The 19,763-nt window shown below is 33.4% G+C and overlaps 6 protein-coding genes across 6 annotated transcripts; 5 read left to right on the top strand and 1 right to left on the bottom strand.

Moving 5' to 3' along the window:
* The first annotated feature begins 1,102 nt into the window (after nucleotides 1-1,102).
* On the top strand, nucleotides 1,103-1,927 carry LOC17887168 (TIR domain-containing protein). The gene is made up of 3 exons (XM_006292504.2): nucleotides 1,103-1,356; nucleotides 1,440-1,691; nucleotides 1,777-1,927. The coding sequence occupies exons 1-3, from the start codon at nucleotides 1,103-1,105 to the stop codon at nucleotides 1,925-1,927; spliced, it is 657 nt and encodes a 218-aa protein (XP_006292566.2).
* Nucleotides 1,928-2,824: 897 nt separating this feature from the next.
* Nucleotides 2,825-3,924, top strand: LOC17887325 (TIR domain-containing protein). The gene is made up of 3 exons (XM_006292564.2): nucleotides 2,825-3,288; nucleotides 3,391-3,654; nucleotides 3,747-3,924. The coding sequence occupies exons 1-3, from the start codon at nucleotides 2,825-2,827 to the stop codon at nucleotides 3,922-3,924; spliced, it is 906 nt and encodes a 301-aa protein (XP_006292626.2).
* A 5,106-nt stretch (nucleotides 3,925-9,030) lies between these two features.
* On the bottom strand, nucleotides 9,031-10,230 carry LOC17886335. Its single transcript, XM_006290369.1, has 3 exons — nucleotides 10,191-10,230; nucleotides 10,010-10,096; nucleotides 9,031-9,269 (listed from the first exon to the last, which is right to left on the bottom strand). Exons 1-3 carry the CDS (start codon nucleotides 10,228-10,230, stop codon nucleotides 9,031-9,033), a joined length of 366 nt encoding a protein of 121 aa, XP_006290431.1.
* An 828-nt stretch (nucleotides 10,231-11,058) lies between these two features.
* On the top strand, nucleotides 11,059-11,882 carry LOC17886784. Its single transcript, XM_006290323.2, has 2 exons — nucleotides 11,059-11,563; nucleotides 11,650-11,882. Exons 1-2 carry the CDS (start codon nucleotides 11,102-11,104, stop codon nucleotides 11,734-11,736), a joined length of 549 nt encoding a protein of 182 aa, XP_006290385.1. The 5' UTR covers nucleotides 11,059-11,101; the 3' UTR covers nucleotides 11,737-11,882.
* Nucleotides 11,883-14,139: 2,257 nt separating this feature from the next.
* LOC17886095 (protein PHLOEM PROTEIN 2-LIKE A5) lies at nucleotides 14,140-14,909 on the top strand. Its single transcript, XM_006292728.1, has 3 exons — nucleotides 14,140-14,345; nucleotides 14,424-14,669; nucleotides 14,750-14,909. The coding sequence occupies exons 1-3, from the start codon at nucleotides 14,140-14,142 to the stop codon at nucleotides 14,907-14,909; spliced, it is 612 nt and encodes a 203-aa protein (XP_006292790.1).
* Nucleotides 14,910-17,539: 2,630 nt separating this feature from the next.
* LOC17885774 (protein PHLOEM PROTEIN 2-LIKE A5) lies at nucleotides 17,540-18,451 on the top strand. The gene is given in 4 exon segments (XM_023782260.1): nucleotides 17,540-17,754; nucleotides 17,844-18,089; nucleotides 18,258-18,399; nucleotides 18,401-18,451. Coding segments are annotated over 4 exon segments (654 nt in total).
* The last annotated feature ends 1,312 nt before the right edge of the window (nucleotides 18,452-19,763 follow it).

Raw genomic sequence — 19,763 nt, 5'->3', positions numbered from 1 at the left:
GTTCAGAAATGTCTTTAGACTAATCAGGTTGTTGTTTTCACCTTCATAGTATTATGTGTGTTAAAACTTGTCCAAGTAGTAAACTGTAAACTGCTACAGTTAATTTGTCTCTGTGTCTTTAATATCTGCTTTCACCTTCATAGTGTTTAAACTGTTTCACTTCTATCACACCACTCAAACTAGGAATCTAAATCCCTAATCGTGAGAGGATTATAACTTGTTACCAAAAAATAATATGGCTTCAATGTAATGGCCAACTAGGTTTTTTCTTAAACAACGTTCTTTAATTTAGTTTCCAAAAACAATCGGTCATGAAAGTGATGTGACATTAATAATTGGGCTCAGATTCTTCGAGACTCAATTAAAACTAGTAATTAGTATTTTATCAAGGTTTTTATCTAGAAGATCAAATAAAATATACTAGTAGAAAGCACTATGACAATGTATTAGCCTCTGATTCTCATATATATCATGTGACCGAGCTTTTGATACGTACATTCCCTTTGTTCTACTTTGCGGAAATAAATATTACAACAAAACTAACTTTTCAGCAGCAAAAGCGTATTATTTAGGAAAATAAGATGAAAATATACACGTCTAAGTTTATTCAAAACCTTATTATTTTGGAAACAAAGATTATTCATAACCGTATTATTTTTGAAAATAAGTAACGCGTACGTATAAGATGACGTCAAACTTATTTTGCATCACTTGTTACAGCCGCGAACCAGTGATCAGGGTTCTGGGAAAATACTCTTTTTTGACGTCTTATGATTGTGAGGTATCAATATCACTCGTCTCTCCTCTTCTCCATTTTTTTCCAGTCTTTTTGTTTTCTTTTACCTCAGCCAATCTATTTAAACATCCTACCTTCACAATATAGAACTGTATCACAAGTTTAATGAAACTCAAAAGCTAATTCGTCCAATATACGATTTTTCTGTCTTTCCGCAACTTTTTTCTTTTTCTTTTGAACTTAGAGAATTTATACAAAGTAAGAATATCCGTCAGAATTTCATTGTGATCTGGCCGCCGCTCCACAAATTACACCTCCCTATATCACCGTGTCTTGACGCTGATAAGTCTTGTCGCTCCTTCACGGATGGCCGAACGAACTAGAATTTTTCGCGGTTGCCCTATGAGAAACGCTGTCTCTCCGTTTAATGTCCATCAAGTGTTCTTGAACTTCCGGGGTGAAGAACTGCGGTACAACTTTGTCAGCCACCTCACCGATGCCTTCGAGAGACAAGGGATCAAGTTCTTCATAGACAAAAACGAGCAGAGAGGCGAAGACCTAAAACATATCTTTGTGAGGATCAAAGAGTCAAGGATAGCGCTGGCCATCTTCTCTCCCAGGTTAGTTTGTAGGATTCTTTTACACGCGCTTTTGGTTTTCAAGATTCGTTATCATGACAACATCTCAGTCTTAATTGTTCTAGCTACGCGGAGTCAAAGTGGTGCATGGATGAGTTGGTGATGATGAATAATCTCGCGGATCATGGAAAGCTCCGAGTCATACCAATCTTCTACAAGGTGGACGCAGATGATGTTAGAAAACCTACACTTGACAGTGAGTTTGGTAGAAACTTCCAGAAGCTCGCAGAAGATTTTAGTAAGCATCAGGTCAAGAAATGGAAGAAAGCCTTGAAGCGCATATGCGATAAGATGGGTTTGCCTCTAGAAGAAAAGAGGTACTTTCTTCTTGCTTTGTATAAGCACTATAGTAAAATTATATGAAGGCTGTTTAGTGGATTAAAGTATACTATATTTTGGCAGCTCTGAATCCGATTTTGTCGACGAGATTGTTAAGGGGGTTAAGAAACTTGAAGATGCAATTGGACTCGAGGAAGAAGAGAAACCATTTTCGAGGGAAAAAATAAAAAGAAAAGCGAGGAATCTTAACAAGCGATTAAGAAGGTATATATAAGAAGGAAGGCACGTGAATCTGAAGTAGGAGCGTGAAAAGCCTGATTAATTACAGGTGTAAATTTATATACTTCAAACTGATTCAAAATCATATTATTGAAAGGTTATATATATTTGGTATTTTAGATTTTAATGCGGAAGGTTGCTACTCAAGCTTCAGTCTTCTATATCTGGAAAGTGAGGAACATAGTTACATAGTCCTACCTAACTAGTAGTTGTACATCACACACATGTACATCAAAACCTCTAAAAACAAAATTAAAAAAAAAAAAAAAAAATAGGAAAGTCGCAGTTCATCCCTTAATTTACTTTGGCAAGGTCCAAAAGAAATGGTGAAACTTGATGCTTTTCTAGATTTACCCAAATCTTTCATGTATCAAAATTCATTTTCTAATGGTATTAACATATTTAGACAAAACAATAAACAAACAAAACAAATAGCATGTTGACGTGGCTCTGTGTTTCTAATAATTTTTTTTTTCATTTTAATTATGAGAAGTATAAAAAGCTGACGTAGCGTGGTGAGAGAATGGTTGATGTGGAATTGTTTGGAAAAGTCTCAAAAAGCGTGCTTTTAATTCGTGCATACATGTCGTATAACCCCAATAAATACTAGCGGACGGTAGGGTTTCGTCAACGAATTGCATGGAACCCCTCAATAAATATTGAGAGAGAGTGAGACGACTTTTGATTGAACGAATTGCATGGAACCCCCCAATAAGATGGTCAAATGATTGAGAGAGGGAAGACTCTCATAATGTTCACTACGTACTGATCATCGTATAAATTTCACATCTATTCTTCTCCTTTCCCGTTATCTCCAGCTCTCTCTCTCTTTTTTCCCGAGGTTTTTTACACTGTTTTTCTTAACTTTTTTCGGGTGAATGAACATTTAGTAATGCCAGCAAAGAAGAGCATTTTGATTACTGAGGAGTCAATACTGAAGAGAAACCACAAGAAACCACGGCACACCTGTTTCATCAACACCATCATAGGCTGCATTCTCATCAAACTAGTCTTTTTAGTTATAGCGGCCAAATATTCATTAATATATGGCCGCCTCTCAGCAAATAACACTTCCCCATTGCCCCGTTTTGACAATGAGTCGTGTCACTCATTCAATGATGGTCAAACAAACTCAAATTTAACGAGTCTTGTCTCTCCCAGTAAGGTCCATAAAGTGTTCTTGAATTTCCGGGGAGAGCAACTGAGGTATAACTTTGTCAGCCACCTCACTGATGCCTTCGAGAGGCACAGGATTAAATTCTTCATTGACAAATACGAGCAGAGGGGCAAAGACGTAAAACATCTACTTGTAAGAATCGAAGAGTCCAGCATTGCACTGGCCATCTTTTCTACTAGGTTTGCATGCTGTTCTTTCACGTCCCCAATGTCTACTTAAGATGTATTAATTAGTATGTAGAGCATTAAAAATTATGATCATAATCATTTTATTAATTTTAGGTATCCAGAGTCAAGCTGGTGCATGGATGAGTTAGTGAAGATGAAGAAACTTGTGGATCAAGGAAAGCTCCGAGTCATACCAATCTTCTACAAGGTGGAGCCAAAAGATGTTAGAAACCCGAATCGTGGCAGTGAGTTTGGTAGAAACTTCTGGAGGCTCGCGGAATTAGTTTCTACCACTTCTAGAAGAGAACAAATCAAGCATTGGTTGGAAGCCTTGGAGTGTATTTGCGATAAGCTTGGTTTGTCTCTAGGAGAAAAGAGGTACTTTCACTTTCTTCTTGCTTTTTATACGCTCTAGTAAAATTATATGAAGGATGTTTGGTGAATTATATGAAATATACCATATATGACAGCTCTGAATCCGATTTCGTCTACGATATTGTTAAGAGAGTTAAAGATGCAATTGGACTCGAGGAAGAAGAGAAATCATTTTTGGGGGAGAATATAAAAAAGAAAAGTGAAGTATCTCTTCGACTCTGCAAGAAGATTTCAGGAGACTGGACTGGTAATCAAAGATTCCGTTCTAGCTAGGAAAACACACAAAGCATCAGATGAATCCCAAAGATTCCCAAATGAATTCGTTGTTGCTCCTATGCTAAGCTTTTTGTATATTTTACAAACCCTTTCATATTATTCGTTAATTAATAATATTCAAATTCATGTAAAAATAAAACAAAAATTACCGACTTGGTAAAGAACAGTTGCACATGCATGCATGGGTTAAAATAATAGGTTCATACTTCATAGTATATATTGATTACGTTTTGGTGTTTGGGTTCCAGTTCAGTTTAATTATTCGTTCCAGTTCTATAGTTTGGAATCTCTTTCAGCTATTCCAATGTTCGGTTTCAGTTTGGTACTTTTGATTCCTTTAATTTGCCCAGAACTAGAATTTATACGTGTATGTATATATGTATTATAAATTGATGATAATAATTTGTTGTGTTTAGCTGTATTATACCTATTTATAGTTTTGTACTTTTGTAACCTTTTATGGTCGATTTTTTTTTTTGTTATATTTATATATACAGTTAAAGGGAGAATTTAATACTATGAAAATAGGATATATATTTTTAAATTTCTTCCCATTCCATTTCCAACGCATTTTTCATCCCCTAAACCCATCCGGCCTTGGCAAACATTGGTCCGTCGCCTATGTGTAGTCTGTAGATCATGAAAAGGCGTCTCCATCTCTTGACCTCACATGATGAGATGTTTTTCCTTTTTTCGTCATGTAATCAGACTATTATATATCATAAATTATGATTTTTAGAGCTTTTAATCATGGTACTAATCTTGTTTTAAAAGTTTTTTTTGTACGTTTTGAGTTTTTTTTTTTTTTTTGGGTTTATTTTAAGTACAATTACAATTTGAGATGGATTGGAGCGTTTTAGAGCAACACCTACACCTACCAGATTTCTGCACAAGTTTTCAATAATTGCAGTTTTGTCTCAAAGTTTCAGTTATTTTCAATTAAGCCCCATACCATGTTTTTAGACAATAAATAGGTTTTTAAGATCATTGTTTAGACCTTAATTTTTTTTTTTTTTGTCTTCAACCTTAGTTTTATTTTGGAGAGAGAGATTGGAGAAGAATAAGAAACTCTTTATTTCTTTCTATTGATTTTTTAATTAATATCTATTTTATTTATGATGTTTACTTTATTTACTATGCATGAGAATATCTCTTGTTAGTTGAGAGGTTTTCAAAGATAAAAAAAAAATGATTACAGAGATAGAAGATGAATATTAATAACTACGACTATAAATTATAATTTTACTATATTATTTGTATTTTATAAATTTTTAACCAGCATATTAATAATTTCAACTACTGGTTTTAACAATTGAATATAAAAATAAATATTTATATTAAAATGTAACCAGTTTAAAATTAAATTTATAACTTTTCTATATCTTTTAAAACAACTATTTAAAGGAACGAAATATAACATGTTTGACTCTGGTCCATTCTTTGACATATCCAACATGTTTGACTTGTAAGTAAAAAGCGTAAATTTATTTGACATCATAAGTTATTTGATATCACAAGTTATTTAACATCTGATGACAAAAAAAAAAAAAAAAAAAAAAAAAGTTATTTAACATCAAAATTCGTAAGTTAAAAGTTAAACGGACGTTGACTTAAAGTTGCTATGTTAAGTCGTCTTGTTTCTTCTACTGACTTTTCCGCTTGACTTGTATGTGAGTGAGAGAATAGAAGCCAAAGGAGGAACACTCGCAGAAACAAAACAGACTTTTTTGTTTGACAAAAGTTTGATAACTCTTTTACTACTGAAAGTGAGATTTAGCATACACGACCGCGTTTTTATTATATGGATTTAAACTCCAATATTGAATGAATAGTTTGTCTTTTGCTCCCAAATCAATGAAAATAACAATTGCTATGACTAAATCTCAACTCCGGAGAGTTTTAAAGAGAGCACTCGGCAAATATATACTTGGTTTTTGGAATTATCTAGCTATAAGTCCTTATCGGCAAAATAAATAAATAAACCAAAACGAGTTATATTCCCGTTAACTCGTCGAACTCTTTGAACTAATAATAAATGTATAAAGCCACTTCACAACACAACTTCGTATTTTTATTTGAACAAATCGGAAAGACAGACTCATCGGAAAACTTAACCGCCGGTTCTGATCAGGTCTCTCTCTAGCTCCTTCCTTTTCTCATTATAGTTATAGGTTGATTTTATGAACACTCTTGTGTTGTGTATCTTAGAATCTCTCTCTTAAATGTGTTGGATCTTTAAAGATAACTAATGATGATGCCATTTCCTAATCAGGTGAAAGAAGATTTGGTAATGTCAGAGAAGAAAGTAAGTTTTGTTAAAGAAGAATCAGTACTGGAGAGAAACCACAAGAAACCACGGCGCCGTATCTGTTTCATCAACACGATCGTTGGCTTCATGCTCATGATCAAATTGCTCTATTTAGATATGGCCGTTAGATTTTTATTATTATTTGGCCGCGGCTCCTCATTGTCACGTTTTGATGCTCATCATCATTCTCCTCCTTCATTCACTGACGGTAACAAACAAACTTGCATACGTTGATATATACAGCTTTTGTGCCTTCTCGTTAATCCTCTTTAAGATAACAATGATGTGATTTCATTTTCAGGTGAAATAAGAAGTGAAGAGAAATACACAATCATCATAGGGTGCATTCTCATGCTGGCACTCATTTTCTACATCATGAGATCAGTCTCTATCGATATTACCGTCAGAGTTTCATTCAGATGTGGCCGTCGCTCAGTCAATGAAGGCCAAACAAACTCGAATTTAATCGCCCCCGTCTCTCCGTGTAATGTCCATCAAGTGTTCTTGAATTTCCGGGGAGAGCAACTGCGAGACAACTTTGTCAGCCACCTCACCTATGCCTTGACGAGGGACGGGATCAATTTCTTCATAGACGAAAAGGAGCAGAGAGGCCAAGACCTGGAAAATCTCTTTGTTAGAATTGAAGAGTCGAGCATTGCACTGGCCATCTTCTCTTCTAGGTTTGCATGCTGTTCTTTAACGTTCTCAATATCCTTACTTTATATGTATTATGTGTATTCCCAGCATATATAAAAAAAAAAACACATAGGATTCAAGAATAATAATCATTGTCTTAATTTTAGGTATCCAGAGTCAAAATGGTGCATGGACGAGTTGGTGGTGATGCAGAAATTTGCAAAACAAGGAAACCTCCGGGTCATACCAATCTTCTACAAAGTGGAGCCAGAAGATGTTAGACACCCTACACTTGACAGTGAGTTTGGTAAAAACTTCTTGAGCCTCGCAGAAGCTTCTACTCAGGACCAAGTCAAGGAATGGAAAGAAGCCTTGAAGTTTATCTGCGGGAAGATGGGTTCGTCTCTACGAGAGAAGAGGTACTTTCTTTCTTCTTGATTTTTATACGCTCTAGTAAAACTATATATTAAGGAATAAGGATGTTTGATGGATTAAAGTATACTATCTTTTGGCAGCTCTGAATCCGATTTCGTCAATGAGATTGCTAAGAATGTTAAAGAACTCGAGGAATCTCAGTTACAAACTCGGAAAAATCAGTGGCGTAGTTGGGCCGTTAACTCAGATGCTTCAAACTAATATAGACTTATTTTTTCATACTTACAAATTTATTTTTAGATAGCATTTATTGGGTATGAATGGTTGCAGCGGTTAAGGAAGACAAATCTATATACGGATGAGACCACTCATCAAGTATAGTTTATAATAGTGCGGTTCAAAAAAACCGGTACGGACCAACTACGGACCGTTCTTACATACAAATAGACTTGGTCCGCAGCTATTTGTCGTCCATCTTAAAAGTAGAACGGACTAAACCGTTGGCGGATTTATCCATCTCGACCGCTGTTACCATACGAACCCATTATGTTTGGACGTTTGGGTAGTTAGGTTAGTCCCAACTGTCAAAATTTCAGATCAGTATTTTAAAATTTTTGTCAATATTGCCAAGAGGTAGAATAGATAGATATGTATATATTTGCGTGTTGCTAGGACAGATATGTGAGTGTACTTGGAAATTCACGAGTTTGCCAAGGCACAAATGTTATGTCGGTCTCGGGTACTTGCAAATTTTTTTGACGATAATGTTGGGCCAAAATTTGCCAAGGTTATAACCACAATGCATGATGAGTTACCGAAGCATGGAAGAGTAAGCGTCCTTGAGAACTAAGTAAGAGTTCAACAAGGCACGGTAATGTTAAGGACTTGTGTATATCTAGGCATAAGTATGGTAAATGTCGAGCTGATTGATCCAATCTATCCGGGAGTTTAGTAAGGAAAGACTGCTTGGAAAATTTTAGATAATCATGCTTGACGGGATCACGTTGGTGGGAAGAAGTGGAGTTTGCCAACACATGTATGTCATCGTGACTTTGGGAATCAGTAAATTTGTCTATTGTATCGTCTGCAGAGACTTAAAAAGTTACTAAGGCGTGTCTATTGTAAATTATGTGAGGACCGGAAGCGTCTGCCAAGGTATGGTTGTTATGCCGAATAGTTTATAAAGATCATAATTGATCAAAAGTTTAATAAATAATATTGGGTTTGATCCAAATTACAAGTGTTAGTAAAGATCAAAGAAGGATCTGAAAATGAATACTTGAGACAACTTCTTTGTCTATTTCGTTCCAAGAAGCATAATGCGAACCCCGCCTAAAAACAAGAGAGGAGAACAAAGAAAAAAAAGCCTTTAAAGAGATTATCTTGGTCTTACCATTTGCTGAGAAGACCCAATATTTAGGTTGTGAAAGCCGACCAATGTCTCTGTTTTCGCTGTGAAGTTTAAACAGAGGCAATGGTGTTATTAGTTTGATGACACAAGAGGACAAATGCTTGTTGCGGTTGTGTTCCTGTGAAGTGTATGGCAACCTTTATAATTTTCTATTAACCTTTTTACAGTCTCGAGTTTAATCTTTCAACTCAATTATGAAAAAATAAATTATGAATTAATATATATATATATATATATATATATATATATATATATATATATAGATAACCCATTGAATAGGTTCACATAAATATCGTTTAAAGATCACTCTTTTTAATTATTTTCGTGCAAATTTAACTGTAAATAAGTTTAGAGATCTACATTATATATATATCTACTGAATAACTATAGATCGTAGTGAATTCGAACGTTCATTGCTATGTGCTGTTAAAGTAGCATGTGAAAAGGATGAAGATGGAAGTTCTTGTGATGTAGTACTAGAGACATTTGTTATCTCTTGTGATTCATTTGTTATCCCTTGTGCTTCATTGTCCACAAAGACAAAGTCTACTCGACCTCTCGAGTCAGTGAATCTTATTCCCTTTAGTTTACGAGATTCCAAGCTCGGCTTTCCTTGTTATCCAAAACGACAATTATTCATTAAATTTTTTTTAATTTGCTTAAAGTTAGAACAGAATTAAATCGAATAAAATTTTAAAATCTGGATGATAAATTAAGGGGGGTGTATTCAAAATGATATTTTAAGAGATTTGAGTTTTATTGAGTTTTTAAATGATTTTGAGGATTTTAGGGAACTTCATATGACTTTTGTAAATTCCTTTCAAATCTCACCAAAAACCATGGGATTTGGATTTCTATATTTTTAACTAAGGAAATTCTCTCGAATCCTCTTAAATCCTTCAAAATCATTAAAAGCTAAATTCATATATTGTTTTCAATAACAGTGGATTTTAAGGTGGATTTTGAAATCATTAGTTCAATAACAGTGGATTTGATGAGACTTTTTAAAATCCATGTTTGAATAACATTGGATTTATAACTTTTACACAAATCTCTTAAAATTCTAGTTTCAATACACCCCCCTAAGTTTTCCGTTCACTAAATCATTACACTATTACGGTTATTTGGTGATTTTTAAAAATTGCCACTTAATAAAACATTGAAACAACGTACTATTTGATGAATAAATTAAACACTAATGTACGTAGGTTTGTATTTATTAGTACAACTAGTCTTTCTCTATATATAAACGCACCTGAAAAGATTTCCTTCTACTTTGAATCAATTTATGTAACCTGACAAATTTTTGTAATTTACCAAAACTTGCCTAAGTTTTAATTCGTACGACGTACCATGTGATGTTAAAGTAGTAGCAGCAATAGGAATGTTTTGTTCCTCTGCTGATTTTCGAAAGCGGTACTTTCCAGAAACTTTTGAAACTGAAAAAAGTTCAAAGATAAAAAGAATACACAACGGATTATATATGATACAGAATGAAATAAAATAGACACAGATCGATCATAAGCTTCATACCCATGTATGTTAACCATTCATGTAATATTCTTGGAACCATTTTACAATTTTTAAGTTTTTACATGAAAAGGTACGTAAAAGAAGACGTATAGTATAAGAAAATATTCGAATATAAGTTATTAGGATAATTAATATTTAGCATGCATGCCATTTAATTAGACGTATAGTATACGAATAATGTATCGATCACTCCACAGCACGAAATAACAAACATGCCTATAAGCTATAAGTATTAAATTAAATTAAACTACTTTACACGTAACTATAAACTCATATGCGTCATCAAGTAACAAACCTGTTAATATATAAGCTGTTTAAACTTGTTCATTTTACAACTAATATAACCATCTGATTTTTTTTTGTCACTAAAATGAGATTTAACAAAAAAAACTAAAACTAATTCTTTGACATTTAAACTTAATCCTAAATCTTAAATACTAAACCCTACCCATAAAAACTATATATACCCTAAATTTTAAATAATCAACGTAAACCCAAAGAAAAAATTCTATATCTTTTAAAATAATTTGTTTTTTGTGGTATTTTTGATAAAATAAAAAATTTGTGGTAATTTTGAGAAAAAAAGAAACTAATAGAGGTCAGTTTGGTAATAAATAAATAAAGTGGGATATTGTGAGGAATTTCCCAAAAAAAAAGTGATAACTTTATTACCTTTTAAAAATTATTAATCGTGAAATCTATAAATAATAGAAAGCCTAGAAACCAATAGTGTCGTTATCATTCTGTGAGATATTTTTGTTCTCAGCTATCAAAAATATCGTTATGAGATTTTTATTTGATTATTTTTAACTCTAAAAAATATTTACAAAAAATAATTGAAATGACGTCATATTATAAAAAAATACCGAACAAGAACAACACACACAAAAAGCAGAACATTATCCAAAATTATGGACAGAGCAGAGGCAGAGCAAGAAGAAGAGTTTAGTGATTGGGTTGTTCTACAAACCTCGCCAAGATCTCCACCAGTTGACGCATCTACCCCTCCGAACTCATCTATATTACAACTAAGCCATCTACGTGATAATCCAACGGACGACGACGACGAGGATGATGATGAAGATTCTGTTGTCTCCGACGTCGGAGAAGAAGAAGAAAGTGAATCCTCCTCCGCCGTGAACCTTTCGCTTCCGTGGCGCGTGATCGAGACTGCCAAGAACCGATTGATCAAGGTCGTGGAGAGGGTTCGTTGTAATTACGTGACTCGTAGAAGGGTATGTTGGTCATTAACGCTCATTGGAGGCTTCTCGTTGGTCTTGAGCCTTGTTTATGTGAAGCTAGTGAGATGGTGGAGACGACTAAATGAAGAGAAGCTGAGAGTTCTGCTTCTTCTCCTTAGAGAGAAAGATCAGGTTTGTGTTAATCAATCTATGGATTTTAGTGTATATTCAAAAAATTTGAAATTCAATGTTGGAATGGAAACTTTGTGATTATGTAGAAAATAAAGGAGCTTATGGTTGAAATTGGGAGATTGAACGAGATGTTATCGTCACGACGCAGAGTTCGAGTGGTTCGAATCATGTGACGCGAGACGAATATATATGTATGGTTTAGAATAGCTTTCATTATTTGTTGTGTGATTGTTATACTTATACTTATACTTATACATACATAGTTTATTACTTTATTCACGTGTATGCAAGAAGATATACAAAAATCAGAGAAAAATAGAGTGGGATATAGTTTACTTTTGATGTATTTTTTAAAGTTGTTATATATAGTTGTTATATATATAGTTTGTGCTAAATCTTTGTTAAACGAACTAAACTGCTCTGAAGATTTTTTGAGTGTCAACATGCATAAGATATACGCAGTTGGAACAATCAGGTCACAAGCTCGAATTCTGAGTCGATGGAGAAATACATGAAGGTGGAAAGTAAGGGGAATAAAAGCGAGAAATTTGAAGAAGCTGTGGCTACTCTTCTCAAGGACTTATTGATTTTGCGGATACAAAATAAGTGATGCCGCAAGAAGCTCTTGGGGGGAGACAGTTTGTGGTAACAACACCTGGGTAACTAACATGGCTTCACGTCAACAACAATGCTCCACCCATGCGACCCGAGGTGTTCCCTGATGAAGAACCTTCGGAACTTACACAACTTGGAAGTGATGAAACCGTCTCATCAAACCCCTTAGCCTCTCCCGAAGAAGACCAACTGCATCTTGTTAAGATTTCTTCAAAATAAAAGGCTCTAAACTCCAAACCTCGGACACGAGTCTGGAGAGCATAACCATATATTGTCCAAAACAGGTGGTGATGTTATTGGGTCGTTTTCAGCAAAGTAAAATCGTAAGCGACATTCATGTGGGAAAAAACCAACGTTCAAGTAAGCTTGATGGGACGATGAGATGACTCAACTAATGGAGGAGTTTAATTAGGTATAAAAACGAATTACCGGATGTTGTAAATGTTTTTTGTAAAAAAATTTAGTCATAATAATTTTTTTAAAAAATAGATTTGCAGTACATTCCCTCAGGTCGAATTAAAACCATGCATATGAGACTAAGACATTTTATATGGTTTCCTCCCATTAATTGTCCGGGGACATGAGAATATTTACCATTTGAAATATTGACACTTGGTTGTATATATGCATCTCGTTGAGTAGTTTGGATTCACAAGGTTTTGCTTAGTAGACAATCCTTTTGGCCTATAAAAAAACAGAGCATTTGGTTTTAAATTAGAGCTCTCTGCTTCACACCATGCTAATGCACTAGATAATTCATTCAAATTTTCATTTATAATTGAAAAGTTATGTTATCGCATGCATGGTAAAATTTTCGTATAAAGGTTTACATACTCTAAACCTAAAGTTATTTTTATAACATGTTGGTGTAACACATTGATCATATTTTTCAATCACACATTAATTATATATTTGTAACATTTCTGATTATATATGATTAATGTGTGTTTAAAAATATTTTTTTAGAAACTAATTATCAATTTACTAGCATATAATTAATAATTTATTCCATTTTAATAATTTTTGTGATTAAAGATGTTAAAAAAAATTATTGTTATAATACGTAAGCAACAAAAAAAACTCTCAGTTTTCTTTCTAATATATAGAAAGTATAATATTTAAGGACTTTTTTTTAGAAAAAATAATGTTTGGTAAATGAAATTCATCTATATTGGGTTTATTCTATCGACTTTTTTGTAAGAAATAATTTTTATAATTTTTAATACATTGAATAATATATATATATATGAACTTATTGGATTGTTACGAGCAGAACGAACGGGGCGTGCTTTAGAAGAAGCAATCTGCTGATTTAGATGAGTTTTTTTTTTTTGGGTCATCTGATAATATTGATAGAATTAGTAGGATATATTGTGAACAACAACTTAAGCCGGCGAAAAATAAAGATATTCCCGAAGTCTAGAAGCCCAAAAAAGAGAAACAAAGCCGGCGAACGATTAGAAATTTCTGGAAACATAACATGAAACCAAATAAAATAAAATAAAGCGGAAAACTTAAACCTTGAAAGAGGACGAACCCTAAAAGAAAAGACAAGAGAACTAGGCTTAACCCAAGGCAACTGATTTAGATGAGTAACAATAGGATATAATTAAGAGTGTTTAGTATTTAGTAGTAAGAATAGAGTAGCTGTGCCTATTTGGTTAAACTTTATTATGGAAGTAGGCCAGTGTGACTTGGTTAATGAACAAGGAGTTGTTGCGAAAAAACATCAGCAAAAACATAAAGTATAAATGAAAAGTGAACGACTTAAGGGGAGCTTGAATGGTGAATTGACTTAAGTGGCAATATTTATGCTGACGTGAGTCACTTTCTATCATATTATAGATTTGTTTTCGTATTTTAATGTTTTTCTGAGGACGTCATGTTACAAAGTAAGACACTTTTTTGTGTTTATATAACAACGCATGTGCTTAAATTTCAAAGGCACATCCGAACGAACGATGACACTCTTCTCTTCCACTCAGGTGTTCTTGAACTACAGGGGAGAGCAACTGCGTTACAGCTTCGTGAGCCACCTCGTTGATGCATTCGAAAGAAATGAGATCAACTTCTTCGTTGACAAACACGAACAGAGAGGCAAAGACCTCAAAAATCTCTTTGTAAGGATTCAAGAATCGAGGATCGCGCTGGCCATCTTCTCTACGAGGTTTGTACTATATATGTTTTGTCACATTCTCAAGAAGATTCAAGAATCGTAATCATTCTCTGCTTGACTCTGTTTCAGATACACAGAGTCGAGCTGGTGTATGGATGAGTTGGTAAAGATGAAGAAACTTGCTGATAAAAGAAAGCTCCATGTCATTCCAATATTTTACAAGGTGAAGGCAGAAGATGTTAGGAAACAAACGGGTGAGTTTGGTGACAACTTCTGGAAGCTCGCAAAAGTTTCAAGTGGAGATCAGATCAAGAAATGGAAGGAAGCCTTGGAGTGTATCTCCCACAAGATGGGTTTGTCGTTGGGAGACCAGAGGTACTTCGCACTCAAAACTTACTAAATCTTCTACTTCTTGTATGAACGAAGGTATATATATATATACTCTTTTTTGGCAGCTCTGAAGCCGATTTTGTCAAGGATGTTGTTAAGGCAGTTCAGAGTGTTGTAGCAGCAATTGGACTTGAGGACAAAGAGAATCAGTTTGGGAAAAAGAAGAGAAAGTATTGCAAATGTGAGCTTCCTGATTTGAAGAAAAGCAGAACCAAAAAGTTATGACATAAGCAAAAGTTGTGTGACTAATATTGTGAGCCTCTGTTTTGGATATGTGACTATAATTTGGTTTAGTGGTGTGACTGGTGTCATTGTGAAATCCTAGAAAAAAGTTAATATTGTCGAATATTTTTCTACTACTTTTGTTTGTCGACTTTGGTCATATTTATATACACAACTTTGGTAACTTTGGTACATATGATGCATCGACAATGACATCAACATCACCCGCACACTTATCCTTTTATAGCGTTTTTTTTTTTTTAAAAATCCTTTTATAGCGTTGCAGTTTTATTTTCACACTTCTTAATATAAATCGATATAATAGTAAATAACACTCTTTCTAAGCTATCTTTCATTAACAGCATTGCAGATTTCGACAATTTCATTTTTACACTTCGTAGTTTTGATAAATTTAGTACAATAGTAGAAACAAAAATATATTCACTAAATATACGAATTTAAAAACTACCTGGTTTTGAATAATACAGTTTAGCGTTTACTTACTGATTATTGGCTTTCGAGTAAATTTATGAACTTTTTCTTAACCATTTTACTTTTGTTTTACAGTTTAATTCACAACAAGTCGTTTTAATTTCAATAAACTATAGCAGTATATTGTTAACATTTCACATGTTCAATTTTTTTTTTTTTTTTTTTTTTTTTTTGTAGAAGTACGATTTTTTCGTCATGCATGGTATAAGTAGCACATCTTCCTTTTAGCTATCAAACTTCAATCTCGACACATCTCGTTAATACTTTATTTTCAGTTCAACACTTCCACCAATTCATCCCGGCGGTTTGTGAAATTGCATATGTGCCTCAAAATGATGACAATCTTGTCTCTTACTCTACAGTCTCTACACATAAAGTGTATGGATAAACTTTGTGTTATAACTTTGTGAACCCTCCTCATTGATGCATTTAAAAGGCAGAAAGGCATAATAAAATGATATTTGTAAGGAACATAGAGATATACGAGCAAAGACGAAAATACATCAAAATGATATTTGTAAAGATCATAGTGTCGAGGATCGCTGTGGTAATTAATTTGTGGCATGAAGGTTTAGCTATGTCATTTTAATTCTCTTTCGGAAAGCAGACCCTTCTTAACACAACGCTAATGTAGGATGAAAATTTACATAATAATAATTTTACTAATTTATATAAAAAATGTTAGAGTGGCATTTTTTGTGAAACTAAATGAGTAATACATATAGTCACTATTCACAAAGTACTAAATAATCCTAACCAAAAAAATCAAAGTATTAAATAAATTTGTTTCCTTTTTTTAATGCATATACACAACCAAAAGCTTGGAAGTCTAGAGGTGTTTCTAAATCACCACCGATCCACATTCAAAAAAAAAAAAAAAAACAAAAAAAAAACAAAAAAAAAAAAAAAAGTAATGGGCCGAAATCATGCAGACTGGTTCTGCCCAATTTGAAAAATGCGGACGGCCTCACTTTAGAAGATTATCAGTGTTGTTGCAGTTTGGGTAAAAACCCTTGTAATTTTCTGGAAACGTATAAATAAAAACAAAATGTATAATAAATCAATGGAAAATTCTTATAGAAAACGATTTTTTTTTCTAAAACTATTAGTATTAATCTTTTTTATCTTTCTAAAAATATATATTTAAATATAGTTTTCTCCCAAAAATACCATAAAGTCTTTGGAAATCAATAATTGTGTTTGTATTTAGACAATAAATCTTTTGATAGTATATTTAGAATATAAATCTAATAATAATATTTTTGAGAAAAAATTTGAAAATATGGTACTATTTCGAAGAGGTTTCTAAAATTTGTATCGTTCTTACCATGTGAAAATGACATTCTTTTTTTTTTTTTTTGGTAACAAAAATGACATTGTTCAGCTGTTGGATTGTATACAGCTGCTAATAGAAGCGGAAATGAAGTTTCTTTCAAATTAACGATACAAATTAATACAGCTGCTATATTATACAAGACTTACGGAAGATGAAATTAAAGTTGTATACAGCTGCTAATAGACGCACAAAAATGACATTGTTCAGCTGTTGTGCGTCTTTGAGTCTTGATACTATTCCGTAAGTCTTGGCCAATAGGATTTAAAATTTAATTATTTGACTTCAGTAAGATAACTTGGATGCGCTAAAATATAAAGAAAGAGAAAAGGAAGAAAAATAACTTCGAAATATAAATCGCACGTGTCGGGATCAAAATTGGATGAGTTAAATTATACATATATATCCTCCTGATCATCATTTAACGGTATATTAATAATAAATCCATCGGGTTCATGTGCCTGACATAGTTAAGCTCCTGGTTGCAATGTGGATGACACAATATAATATAGTATCGGCTACGTCTAGTAAAATCTCATGATGGCATGCATGACGTGTAAATCTAAGTATCGGGTCCCTCCTCCCTCTTGTATATAAAAACTATACGTTGAATAAAAAACTATACATTTGGTCCTTGACATAACCTACACCTCTCACACTGACGCAACAAAAAGTTGGAAGTCCTTTCACTATATATACTTCTCATTTTCCCTTTACTAGCACTGCAACACTTTCTCCAATTCATTCCCACGGTTAATAATTTTCCCACAGTCCCACTGCTAATAATTTTCATACATAACAGAGAACGATGACAGTTATCTCTTTAACTCAATCCCATAAAGTGTTCTTGAATTACCGGGGAGAGCAATTGCGCTATAGCTTCGTAAGCCACCTCATTGATGCCTTTGAAAGGACCAAGATCAACTTCTTCGTAGACAAATACGAGCAGAGAGGCAAAGACCTTAAAAATCTCTTTGTAAGGATCGAAGAATCGAGGATCGCGTTGGCCATCTTCTCTACTAGGTTTGTTGTATTCTTTCACTCTCTTGACTATGAAATATCAGTGTAACCAAGAAATTCAAGAATTGTAATCACACTCGTCTTAAGAATAGGTACGCGGAGTCGAGCTGGTGTATGGATGAGTTAGTGACGATGAAGAAACTTGCAGATGAAGAAAAACTCCAAGTCATTCCAATCTTCTACAATGTGAAGGCAAGAGAAGTTAAAAATCAGACAGGTGAGTTTGGTGACAACTTCTGGACTCTCGCGAAGTGTTCTAGTGGAGATCAGATCAAGAAATGGAAAGAAGCTCTCGAATGTGTCTCTGACAAAATGGGTTTGTCATTGAGAGCCGAAAGGTGCTTTCCACTAACACTCACTCTTGTTTATACTTTGCTCAATACCCTTAATTCGAAACCCTAAACGTATATATTGGGGAGAGGAATCTTATTTTCAAATTTTTAAAAGATATCAGGATTTCGAAGACTATTTTATGATATTTATTTATTCTTTTATTTTTTTGGCAGTTCAGAAGCAGATTTCATCAAAGAAATTATTAGGGAAGTTATGAAAGTTATAGCGTCAATTAGATGCAAGAAAGGTGAAGAAGATTGTGATGTCAATATTTTTGGGAATAAGATAAAGGTTTCAAATTGCAAATGCTCATATGCAACTTCCCGTCTTTAAAAGGAGCAAAATCAAAAAAGTTGTGAATTATTAGTTAACGTTCATTCTGGATAATGAATAAACCTCAAGCAACTCCTTCCATGGTATTAATTGATTAAGGAACGCACTTATGTCATTGCAATGAGTTCATAAATTTTGTTAATAACATGTTATCATATGTTGAAGCTCCTGTATTGAACGTAATACAATGGAGATTGTGTTTCAAGCCAAAGTCAAATCTGATGTATATCCTCTTTTTGTTTTGTCTTTTTATCGGAAAATAAATTATAAGGAAAACTAATAGAAGAAGAAATTTGATACTACGATACGTGTGCTCGATTGAAAACGAGCAGAAAAAAAAGTCATAGAAAATTGAAGACACTTATAACATTTTTGATCTTGAAAGATTGATGTTTTGATACAACAAAGTGGTCCGGATAAAAAAGGATATGAAGACACTGATACCACAGATGTGAATATCATACCAATCATTAGCATAAAATGCTACATTGATTAGCTTCCAACGTAACACATATGGCATGCAGGCAAGCCAAGTTAGATAACAAAATCTCAAATATTTCGACTGTACGCTCTTTCCATAATGGAAGTCTCGTTGATTCGTTGTTTTGGCGATTGAGTCTCAGATATGTAGGTGGCTTTAGATTTGATTTATTTTTTTGGATTTTTGAATGAGTGTTAAATTTATTCAACCAAAAAAAACATGTTTTACGTATATACATTCTTTAGCTAACTGTTTTAAAAGAATTCGAAAAAGTAGAAAAATAAACCTAAAGAATTTTCATTTACTTATTTCCTTTTTTATACAATTTACTGTTTTATATTTTATTACGTTTAATTGGATACTCATCCATAATAGAGACTAGAGAGTGTGTCGAGGTTTTTATCGGGTTAGGCAGAGGGAAGAGATCAAGAGAATGTTCTATATGGAGAGTTTATTATGAACTCTTGTACGATGATTATTAGATTTCTATTAGGCTAATATCATCACTAATGACACTTCTACCAAAAAAAAAATATCATCACTAATGATACATTCAACCAACCTAACATTCTGTACTGCTACTTTATAATGTACGTTTTCAACTATTTTTGTATTTGCTTACCGTTTTTTACTACCTGCTAAAATAGTCACCATTAACATATGGTGTTTTCGGAAAGAGAAAAAAACTTGTGATTTGATGGACCCTTTGGTATACAATTCTTAAAGTAGATAGTAAATCTTTGCCGGGCGCCAAACTAATCTACTTTAAACCTAGGATAGCCAATAAAATGATGGAAACAAAACTTTTGTCCGAGAAAGTAACACTGTCCAGCCATTCTCTTATCTGTCTTAACTAGGAATAAAA

The sequence above is a fragment of the Capsella rubella genome, unplaced genomic scaffold (assembly GCF_000375325.1).
Source record: "Capsella rubella cultivar Monte Gargano unplaced genomic scaffold, Caprub1_0 scaffold_5, whole genome shotgun sequence".
NCBI classification, from domain to species: Eukaryota; Viridiplantae; Streptophyta; class Magnoliopsida; order Brassicales; family Brassicaceae; genus Capsella; species Capsella rubella.
The sequence above is the reverse complement of the archived record's forward strand: the minus strand, read 5'-3'. Positions and strand labels throughout refer to the sequence as shown.

Excerpts from the sequence above, each read along its gene's own strand:
- LOC17887168 (XM_006292504.2), top strand. The coding sequence starts at position 1,103 with ATGGCCGAACGAACTAGAATTTTTCGCGGTTGCCCTATGAGAAACGCT. Across the intron at positions 1,357-1,439 it reads CTGGCCATCTTCTCTCCCAG|CTACGCGGAGTCAAAGTGGT; the intron begins GTTAGTTTGTAG and ends TAATTGTTCTAG. Across the intron at positions 1,692-1,776 it reads TTGCCTCTAGAAGAAAAGAG|CTCTGAATCCGATTTTGTCG; the intron begins GTACTTTCTTCT and ends ATATTTTGGCAG.
- LOC17887325 (XM_006292564.2), top strand. The coding sequence starts at position 2,825 with ATGCCAGCAAAGAAGAGCATTTTGATTACTGAGGAGTCAATACTGAAG. Across the intron at positions 3,289-3,390 it reads CTGGCCATCTTTTCTACTAG|GTATCCAGAGTCAAGCTGGT; the intron begins GTTTGCATGCTG and ends TATTAATTTTAG. Across the intron at positions 3,655-3,746 it reads TTGTCTCTAGGAGAAAAGAG|CTCTGAATCCGATTTCGTCT; the intron begins GTACTTTCACTT and ends CATATATGACAG.
- LOC17886335 (XM_006290369.1), bottom strand. The coding sequence starts at position 10,230 with ATGGTTCCAAGAATATTACATGAATGGTTAACATACATGG. Across the intron at positions 10,097-10,190 it reads TGAATGGTTAACATACATGG|TTTCAAAAGTTTCTGGAAAG; the intron begins GTATGAAGCTTA and ends AACTTTTTTCAG. Across the intron at positions 9,270-10,009 it reads TACTACTTTAACATCACATG|GAAAGCCGAGCTTGGAATCT; the intron begins GTACGTCGTACG and ends TTGGATAACAAG.
- LOC17886784 (XM_006290323.2), top strand. The coding sequence starts at position 11,102 with ATGGACAGAGCAGAGGCAGAGCAAGAAGAAGAGTTTAGTGATTGGGTT. Across the intron at positions 11,564-11,649 it reads TCCTTAGAGAGAAAGATCAG|AAAATAAAGGAGCTTATGGT; the intron begins GTTTGTGTTAAT and ends GTGATTATGTAG.
- LOC17886095 (XM_006292728.1), top strand. The coding sequence starts at position 14,140 with ATGACACTCTTCTCTTCCACTCAGGTGTTCTTGAACTACAGGGGAGAG. Across the intron at positions 14,346-14,423 it reads CTGGCCATCTTCTCTACGAG|ATACACAGAGTCGAGCTGGT; the intron begins GTTTGTACTATA and ends ACTCTGTTTCAG. Across the intron at positions 14,670-14,749 it reads TTGTCGTTGGGAGACCAGAG|CTCTGAAGCCGATTTTGTCA; the intron begins GTACTTCGCACT and ends CTTTTTTGGCAG.